The sequence below is a fragment of the Engraulis encrasicolus genome, chromosome 11 (genome assembly GCF_034702125.1).
Source record: "Engraulis encrasicolus isolate BLACKSEA-1 chromosome 11, IST_EnEncr_1.0, whole genome shotgun sequence".
In the NCBI taxonomy this organism is placed as follows: Eukaryota; Metazoa; Chordata; class Actinopteri; order Clupeiformes; family Engraulidae; genus Engraulis; species Engraulis encrasicolus.
In genome coordinates, this window is record NC_085867.1 from 14,676,098 (window position 1) to 14,686,492 (window position 10,395).

The following is a 10,395-nucleotide window of genomic DNA, read 5'->3' on the forward strand; positions in this document are numbered from 1 at the left end:
TTGAGAGTGGGAGAAAAGGAGGCCGAATAACATTGAGTTTACATGGAAACCAGCTAAATTAAACAAAAGGTCAGCCAACTCTTAAATCCCACGAGCACAAGAGGAGATGGGAGTTATGGGACAGCTGGCTTTTAAATCTTGTCAGTTACAATAGAGGTAGGGAGGGATGCACCACATGAAGTGAGCTTTATATAAATAAAGAAGACTACTGATGAACCTCGCCATTGGAGGACACACACACACACACACACACACACACACGCACACACACACACACACACACACACACACACACGCACACACACACACACACACACACAGACGCACACGACAACTTACTGTAGAGGTCGGACTCATCCAGGATCTCGGACTTGATGATCTCCTCAATGACGTCCTCCAGGGTGACCAGCCCCAGCACCTCATAGAAGGGGTCGCCCTCCCCCTCGTTGTTCACCTTCTGCACGATGGCTAGGTGGGACTTCCCTGAAGCGAGAGACCAGGGCCTGGTTAGTTCTCAGAGATTCACATGGCAAAGTCATCATAACATATGTTTATAATATATAACATTATGGGCTTTTATGTCTGTAATGTAGATAGAACAGTGAAGATTATGATGAGAAATTAGATAGAGATGGGGTAGGGTCTCAGTGGACGTGTAGCCCATTTATGGTATAGTGCAGTGGTTCCCAAACTTTTTTCCTTGCGCACCCCCTTGTACATTTCAATGTGGTTTGCGCACCCCCTAAGCGAATGTTTTGGTGTAGGTCTACTTATGGCCACTCAAATATGGCTTCACACACAGCACAAATCATTGCATCATTCATACAGAGCCATTTAGGGAAACCTCATTTACAATAGACTTTTATACAGCATGAAAGCACATATCTGCCATTGCTCTATTCAACTCGCGCACCCCCCCCCAGGGGTGCACGCACCCCAGTTTGGGAAACCCTGGTATAGTGCATTAGTGCAATGCGTCACTGCTCCTCCAAATTCATCACCTTGACCAACATCTGATAGGTCGCCATTGGGAATCGTGACATTATTCAAATGCTGATTTCAGTCACAACAACTGCGATGACAAGACTGCAACAAATTCAAGCAACAGCTTTGCATTTAAAATGATTATTTACAAGCCTGACAATTGACCTTATTTTTATTTTACACTTTGCCTGTCCCATAAAGGATGAGGAGAGCTCCTTATACATTTTCGTGACGTTTTTTGTCTTGTAAGTAATGGGATACAAACATTTTGGCTTCTTTGACAAAGGACGAAGCCAAGAATAATGATAAAAACCTCTTACACAGGCCTGTTTCCTCCCGTCAATGAGAAGGCTTTTCCCTCCAAATCAGCAGTGCTAAAATAATAACTGAAGCGGGGCTGTGACTGCCTCAGCTGTTTGCAGGCCCAAAGCAGCCATGTCACTCTGGCATGCTGGCACGCACGCACACACACACACACACACACACACACACACACACACACACACACACACACACACACACACACACACACACACACACACACACACACACGCACACACACACACACACACACACACACACCGCCTAAATACTGCTCAAAGACGGCAAAGACAGAATTACCACCCTGACTAACTGACTATCATTCATATGATGCACCTTCATAGGACAATAATAGTGGAATAGTGGAAAGAGAGAGAAATGGCATTTCAATTTCCTTGTATGACCTGTCAGTGCATATGAAGAAACTGACAATAAAAGTTGACTTGACTGGAATGAGAACTAATAATGGGATGTCCATCTTAAGCTAGACTTTAGATGACTTTAGATGCTGAAAGTTCAGCGGATTTATTTGCTATTGTTCCCACTGACTGATGTCGGCTACTCTGCTTCTGTGAATGTAAACAGAGAAAATCTTCAAATGTCACAGAGAGACACGCCAGAGTGAGTAACAGGATTCCAGGATGGTCCCTCTGCCAAAGACACCTTGCCCTCATTTTGGCCTCCATCCTCACAATACTCCCGCTACAGGAGAATGTCACTTTACACTGCCGCCTCTTAAAAAAGCCAGGTTATATTTTTACTGCTGGAGCAACAACATCCAAAAAGTTTGACCTATGCATAAGCACGTCTTTTCCTAGTGTGTTTAATCTTAAATTATTTTTTCAGTGCTTGGCTGCCTATCCAAACAGAGAGGCTGAGCTGGTTAATGCCCAATGACTTCGCACTTTGCACTGGCCAAGGCTGACTGGATAACGAAAATGTCAATAATTATTTTTTGAACATTGAAAAAAAAAACAATGCAATAATCTAATGCAGTGTTTCTCAACCTTTTTTTAGGCGAGGCACACTTTCAATTCATGAAAAAAGTCAAGGCACCCCAAACCAACAAGCCGTAACATGGCATCGCATCTGATATCACACAAGCTTAGAAAAGTAACACATTTGGAGATGTCGCACAACCTACGTTCGAAGTTGCAACTTACTAGGGTGACTTAAATTTACTTTATTGTGCGTAAATGGCAGATGAAATATTCCACTGACTAAGCATTCATTTATTAATTCAGACAAATATGCATTATATTACATAATTGATTTATCATCCACGTTTCCCCGGCACCCTGGTTGAGAAACACAATGCATCCCCAAAACATATTGTAGCTAATAGGGATGGGATCTATTTTTGAATATTCAATATACATTGTAATTAAGAATAGTCTTTTTGAATTCGAAAATTTGAAAAGGGTCATTCCACGCCAAATCAACAGGAGCCTGCTCACTTAGGTCTCAAAGAAATCTGAAAATATTACCAAGTGTACCCATGGTACTTAAGAGAAACACTGTACATTTATTTGAATGTAAGATGTATACTCTCCGTGTTACAGCCAATTTTACTGGGGGAGGGGGGTGCCCATTTTGTTCACACTCTTTTTTTTGACCCAAATGCCGGTCTCAAAATCCTCAGCCATAAAAATGCAGACAGACCCCCTCATAAAAAATCAGTATGTGCCTCCCTTACTGTGCTGTGACAATGAAGATTAGTGCAAAGTTTCATTACATTTCTACATTTGCTCAGCAAGTACGAATAGATTGTCTTTCATCTTCAACATGAAAGACGTGTCAGAAAGTCCCACATACACTATTTACAGTCACAGAGAGAATAGTAAATTCTATAGTAGCCATTTATTTTTAAATAGTGTATTTGCCAATAATTCCCATACCTAGTAGCTAGCCACACCACTGATATAGCTCCACATAATCAGGGCTGTTGCAGGTAATGGGTACTATAGGACAGTATTTTGTGGGCAGATGTTAATGCATACAGTTGAGATGGTAAAAGCAGCCTGGACCTAAAGAGGAACAGACTATATCGGACGTTGAAAGCTTTTAGGCTAATGCAGATTTTATTCACCTACACAGTGTGCACTTACTCTAATTTGATTTTCGTTCTAAAACTTTCCTATAATGGACACCGTAGGTCCAGAAGCAAGAATTAATTTGACACCTAAAAAACATTGAAAAAGTTATTAAAGCTATTTGCCATCAAATGTCAAATGCACACTCTACTGTACAACAGCTGATTTCAGGGACTAAACTAGGGATCTTCACCCAGGTGGAAGAATGACTACAGTTTATCACACTAAATGTGGTAAAAACAGCTCTATAAAAAAATAGCCCCACAAAGCATGGGAATGATGTGAGTGAAGTCAGAATTTAAAAGGACACACAGATGGGAGCTCCAAACATCCAGCAGTGCCCTCTGTAGTTGAAAAATAATGCCTTCAATACGCATTGATCCAGACAAGCGCTTTGTAGTCAGAAATAATCCCTCCTCACCTCCACCTCCCGATGTGCATCGATTTAGTTGTACTGTAGTACTGAGCCAGCTAAAATTAAGGCAGTTAGAAGAAGAAGAAGAAGAAGAAGAAGAAGAAGAAGAAGAAGAAGAAGAAGAAGAAGAAGAAGAAGAAGAAGAAGAAGAAGAAGAAGAAGAAGAAGAAGAAGAAGAAGAAGAAGAAGAAGAAGAAGAAGAAAGATCTAACAGAGCTGCAGGCCTAGTGTGCAGTATAAGCCTAAAGGGTTTTTTTTCTTATCATTTCATCCTTTTCTGGGACAGCAGTAGAGTTCACATCCTGCATTGCAACACTCTTCACAACAAGACGCAGTGCACTGCACAGGGACTGCTGCTGTGATGCTGCCTGCCTGCTCTGCGCAATAGTACTCATTAAGGCCATGGAGCGCTGCCGGTGCCCATGGTACTGTAGAAGCTGTGTGTGTGTGTGTGGGTGTGGGTGTGTGTATTGGTTTCCGCTGAGGTTCTCAGATGTGTTACTATGTGTGTGAGTGTGTGTACTGGTTTATGCTTTGTTTCTCAGGTGTGTGTGTGTGTGTATACTAGTTTAGGTTCAGTTTCTTAGGTGTGTGCGTGTGTGTACTGGTCTCTGTTTAGAGGGGGCTCCACATGATGGCGAATATTATTAGCGACGTAGCGGGAAGCCGCACCACTGGCCTTTCTGCGCATTAATTATTCACAGCGTGCACTTATGGCTATCGACCTGCTGCTGTCAATCACTACAACGCCCCCCCGGCTGGCAGCTCCATCAGCAGTCACACACACACGCACACACGCACACACACACACACACACACACACACACACACACACACACACACACACACGCACACACACGCACACGCACACACGCACACACACGCACAGCTGACTCAGTAGCCACAACTGAACCACAACTCAGCCAGGTGCAGGACAAATTTGGAGAAGGACAATTTTTGAGACGTGTGAACAAGACAACAATGGGGGAAAGAGATAGAGAATGGGACTTGGGTATGAATGTGTGGGATGGGAGGAGATGGTAAGGAATAAAAGAGGATAGAGAAAATGTAGGGAAGAGAGGAGAGGAGAGATAAAGAAAGATATATGGAGGGAACAGGAAGGAAGAAAAAGAGGGGTGAAAAAGTAGAGAGGCAGAAAACTACACTGTGATGCTGGCTCATTCTACTGAGTGCATATCTCTTTGGATTCAGCACAACCCTCCAGCTGAGGTCATGTCACTGTGTGTGTGTGTGTGTGTGTGTGTGTGTGTGTGTGTGTGTGTGTGTGTGTGTGTGTGTGTGTGTGTGGTCTGTCTACCAGAGACAGAGTGTGCAAGACTGTGTATGGGTTTCTTTTTTGCAACAATTTTCTCTGAATCTCTAAGCAGCCCTCCACTCCACATGAGGTCAGAGAGGGGCAGAGTCTGCATGTGTGTGTGTGTGTGTGTGTGCGTGTGTGTGTGTGTGTGTGTGTGTGTGTGTGTGTGTGTAGTCAGTAGGAGTACTTCCACAATACAGAGCACTCGCCGCATAAAAACACTCACTCACAGCATGAAAACAAGACATCAGTCTGCCTGCCCTCTGAGGGGAGGAAAGGAGAGCAACAGAGAGGAGAGGAGAGGAGAGGAAAGAGGAGGAGAGGAGAGGAGAGGAGAGGAACGGAGAGGAACAGAGAGGAGAGGAGAGGAGAGGAGAGGAAAGAGGAGGAGAGGAGAGGAACGGAGAGGAACAGAGAGGAGAAAGCTTCCTTTTCGACTTCCCCTCTTGCTACAATGCAGTGGCATCACAGGGCTCCTTGTGGCCCACAATGTGACAGGACGCCTCACAATATGACAAAAGCACAATGGAATGGAACTGTACACAGGGAGAGAAAGGGACATAAATGGAGCATCTCCCTCTGCCTGCATTTACACATTTAACCCTTTCATTCAGATCCTCGATTGTAAGGTTGTTATTTGGCAAAATGGGAATGGCAAAGTCTTAATCTACTAGTTGAGACTCTGGGAAATGTCAAAAGCAATGTTGTTACAATGTCAACAAACAGTGAGAGTGAACCTGGCTTTTCCTTCTGCATCAAAGGGCCAGGGGCCTATACGGCAAAGCTGGTTCAGGAGTAAACCAGGTCAAGTTAAGAGGTAAACATCTAATAGAAGAACCAGGAGTCCTGACTTTGTAGTATAGGCCCCAGGCCTTGAAGGGATGTTCTTAAACATAACATTACATTTAGTAGACTCAATCTTCTCAACACCTTAATTTCCCTCTGGGATCAATAAATGATACTCTATTCTACTCTCTACTCTCCTCTTTTATCCTAAGCAAATTACAAAAGAGGGCATAATTGGAAAAATACCATTAGTGGGTGAAAATGCAGACTAGATATACATATTAATGTCAGTACCGATGAGGAGGGTTTGTTTTGAGGAGAAACTCAAGAGGATACATCTCAGAGCAGTACGAGTCTTCACAAGCGCCTTTGGGTGCTACTATGACTGCAGTACATTGGCGGACACACCCACTTGAGTACAGCTTGGATTTGCTCTGCAACGGAGGTATTCACCATCCAGAAGCGAGGCCAGGTTTACACAGTCTCCTCGACAACCAATGCTGCCTTTACATAAACCACATAAAAAAAGCATCCCAACCTCAGGTCTCCATGGTTTATGCTAAGTGCACAAATTATGGTGAGATTAATTGTTGTCATAAAGTTTAATTGTTAACCTGATGATCTTCAAGGTTGGAGGATCATTGAAAAGAACATTAGGGTGCATAGAACATGGTGTGGGAAATCAGAATATTCCCCGTTATGATTAAGAGTGCATTCTTATGTGGAATGTTTCCAAAGTACCCTCATTCCACAGATATACTCCTTCCTTTTAGAATTTAACAAATTTAACAAATAAATAAATGTTCCTTAGAATTTAACAAATAAATAAATATTCCAGGCAACCTCAAATGCTTCTCCATGACTGATACTTGTGATTTTGTCCTTTAGTAATAACCTAGAGTATGCTGCTACCCTGGACTAGGAAACAAGCGGCAGGCAGTGCCTATGGCCAGGGAAGGCCTTGATGGGTGACTTTTGCTGACCTCTGTCACATTACGACTCCCGCCATGGGGATGAGGAAGACACTGATTGGTCCAGACACCAGCAAACAACTATCAGTCATGGTGACCCACTCGGAGTGCACCAAGCTGCACGGCTCCCATGCACACACTCTCATCCTTTCCACTCATCAATACCCAGTGGGGGCCATTGAGGGGAATGTATATTATGCCTCTGTGTGCATGTGTGTGTGTCTCTGTGTGTATACAGTAAACAATTGGTTTATGCTGTCAGTCAAAGGCTCAATAATCAGGCTGAGTCCACAGTTAAACCTAATGGGAAGGCCTAATAAGTCCTTTCCTGCAGCTGGGGAGTGGGAGTGGGGAAATGGACCTTTAAGCTTATTACATGAAAACAAATAGCCATTAGAACCTAGAGAAAACCTGATCAAAATGTAGGGATATATTAGGCCTACATTTTGTACAGTTCACAACATCTCCATACTTTCAGAAATTGCCCAATCCCGATTCACTACCCCTGAAGACAACAGCAGCATCCAAGCGGCCACAGGGGAGGGATCATCTTACACTATGCACAGGAAGTGGTAGTGACAAGCATCAATGCAATGCCTTCCCACCTCTACAGAAATACATTGCAAACAGCTGTTCTCGTGAGTCGAACGCATTGCTATTTTTATATGCACAGCCGCTGCGTTACAACCGGTGTGACTTATCATCATGAGCATTGACAGAGTGAGTTGTACCAAAGTTGTGCATCACTCTCCCATTCATTGCTGGCACACACACGCTGGCACACACACACACACACACCTTTTTTAAACTCCTCCAGCATGGCATCCAGTTTGGTGTCATGGAACACAAAGTGGACCGGGTGGTTGTAGAACTTGGTGACAGTTTTGAGGGTGGTGCAGTCGTCTGGGTCGACGAAGGCCAAGTCCTTGACATACAGAATGTCAACAATGTTGGAGCGCTCGTCCTCGTAGACGGGGATGCGCGTGTATCCGCTCTCCATGATGTCCGACATGGCGTTGAAGTCCAGTATGGTGTCGGCCTGGATCATGAAACAGTTGCTGATCGGGGTCATGACGTCCTCCACCGTCTTGGTCCTCAGCTCAAGAGCCCCCTGGATCATGTTGAGCTCCTCTTTCACCAGGTCGTTGTAGGGCTCGGTGACTTTCAGCATCTCCACGAGTTTCTCCCGGTTGTACACGTTGCCCATCTCCTGTCCCAAGACGCAGTCTAACAGTTTGCTGATGGGGAAAGATAACGGGAATGTGAGCAGCATAAAGAATTTGGTCAACACTACCGTGTTAGCACCGACTGCTAAACCGTGACGGGAGCAGAGAGCCTGGGGGATGATTTCCCCGAAAATCACGATGCCAACAGTGGAGGCGATCACTGCCCCTAGCCCTGACCCGATCAGTTCGTCCATCATAATGGTCAAGGTGGTGTTGACAAGCACGTTGCCGAGCAAAAGTGAACACAGCAAGTAGTTTCCTTTCCTCCGGATGGGCTCGATTTTGCGTGCATCCCTCCTTTCCTTTTCTGTGCCACAACTTTGGACGATACGAAGTTCCATGGGATCAAGTGCCATCAGACCCAGATTAAGCCCACTGAACAAACCGGACAGTACTAAAAGAACGGACACCATAATTCCTTGCAACCAGAAAGGTATAAAGGGCTGCTTCTCCTCGACCACCCGAACTCTGCCATCGGTGTCTGCCAACTGGATCCACTTGTCACCCGGGCCATCCCTCACGCAGAGACTGTAATCTTTCTGGCTTTCGGTCTTGCGAAGCGGTTTGATGTGGATGCTGACCATCCCTGATGTCCCTCGCGCGCTGACATTCATGAAGCTACTAACGGTGAAATCTTTGGTGAAATCTGTACAAGTCCTGTTAGCATTTCCGTTGATAAAATAATCCCCATCCTCCTCTTCCCCGTGTTCAATGAACCTTATCTCTGACGAGGAGTCCGAGTTGAACTGTACCCCATAAAACCTGAGCTGGACAGTGCTCTCCTCTGTTACCTGAATGACTCCTTCTTGTGTTGTCGTGGCTGGTTTATCGCTCCTCTCCAGCCGCATGCCCAGGACTTGGGTCCCGATTACACTTGCTGTCTCTGTACGTCCACCAACGGCGCTCCAAAGAAAAACGATTAAAGTTATAATGTGCCCCTGTCCACTCCAGTCTGTCGCCATGTTTGTTTCACTCTCTGCAGGCAGCGGGTGACGTCACTTACTCACTTGTCGCATCCCGCCCCCCTCATTAACATGTATTACCATAATAAATTCTGCAGCAACGCCTACGGGAGCTGTCAGGTAGACGCAAAATTCGAAGTGTCAGTAGCCTGTGAGAGAGTAGACACCTGGCTGTCATATTTGACCTTGCATTTAAAACTGCACAGTATTCAGGGGTAACGACCGGTGAATGGCGTCAGTGGGGAGTCCTTGGACAAGGTCATTTCAGAGGTCACTCAGATGACACCCAACCATGTAATAATAATGGTGCAGTCAGCTAATGAAGTGTGCATCTTTATAAATGGAAAAACCGGTATTCATTTGCCATTTACCTAGGCCTGCTGTGCAACGTAAATTAAAACCACCACAATAGCCACGAAGTCAAATTTGTGGTCATGGTTTTGATGTAGACAATGCATTATGACTTTGTCATGGTCTGTTGAACAGACACCAATGAAACTTGTGAGCTCGATAGACAAGAGGGGAGAAGCGCGTGCCAGTTGGCTTCTGCGCCCATTGTACGGCAGCAGCTGTGTTATGTAAACTCACATGGCACAGCGTGGCACAGCCGAGCGCACCGCACTGCACAAGCCCTGTCAGCATCTCTGCTTCCCGGGGTCGGACACCGGGTCAGGCGCCGTCCTTTCTCGGAAAAGCGGTGTGCAGGTGAAACGACACGGCAGTTTCAGATGTCCCGAGGTGACGCTAGCACCATTAACTTCACGTAGACATGTAATAGGGCACTCCATGCAAAACACAATATACAGACAACATTTGAGACACACGGCTTTATTTCTTTTTAACAAAGATTTAGACAAGCTCAGAAAATATTATATTCTCCTCCAAAAACGTTTTCATTTTCACGAAATTACAGACACATGAGCTGATCCATACACATGTCAAGAGATGTCCAGATACATGTCAGAGCCGTACGCTCTGATACATGGCTCTGATACATGTTGTGTAAGCGTGCCACCTAGTGGTAGTATCTGGCAATAACATCAACATTGCTCGTTTTTGTTGTTGGAAAAAGCATGGTTAAAAGTGACGATAACTAAATATATCAATAAACAAATGTCAGCATTGCTGATGCCTATTATTCAAAGTTTTTGAATTAGAAAATTAATCCTCTGAGGTAATGATGGAAAGCTCGCACATCCACAGGAACGTCTGACCTGGGAGCAGGACCACAAGTGACTTGATGATAGTGAGAAAAAGTCCGCTGACGACCAGGATTTCTTATGCTCCCAAAATTTATTTTTGCGTGACGTTTCGGGTTT

At 44.8% G+C, this 10,395-nt stretch overlaps 1 protein-coding gene across 1 annotated transcript in view; it reads right to left on the reverse strand.

The window, feature by feature from the left end:
* The window catches only part of LOC134458682 (metal transporter CNNM4), a 48,044-nt gene extending 38,965 nt beyond the window's left edge, over positions 1–9,079 (reverse strand). The window contains exons 1-2 of the mRNA XM_063211112.1: positions 7,687–9,079; positions 340–483 (exon numbers count right to left, since the gene is read on the reverse strand). Of these exons, the coding sequence (XP_063067182.1) occupies positions 340–483; positions 7,687–9,076 (1,534 nt within the window). The 5' untranslated portion in view covers positions 9,077–9,079. The remainder of the gene's footprint in view (positions 1–339; positions 484–7,686) is intronic.
* Between the last annotated feature and the right edge of the window lie 1,316 nt (positions 9,080–10,395).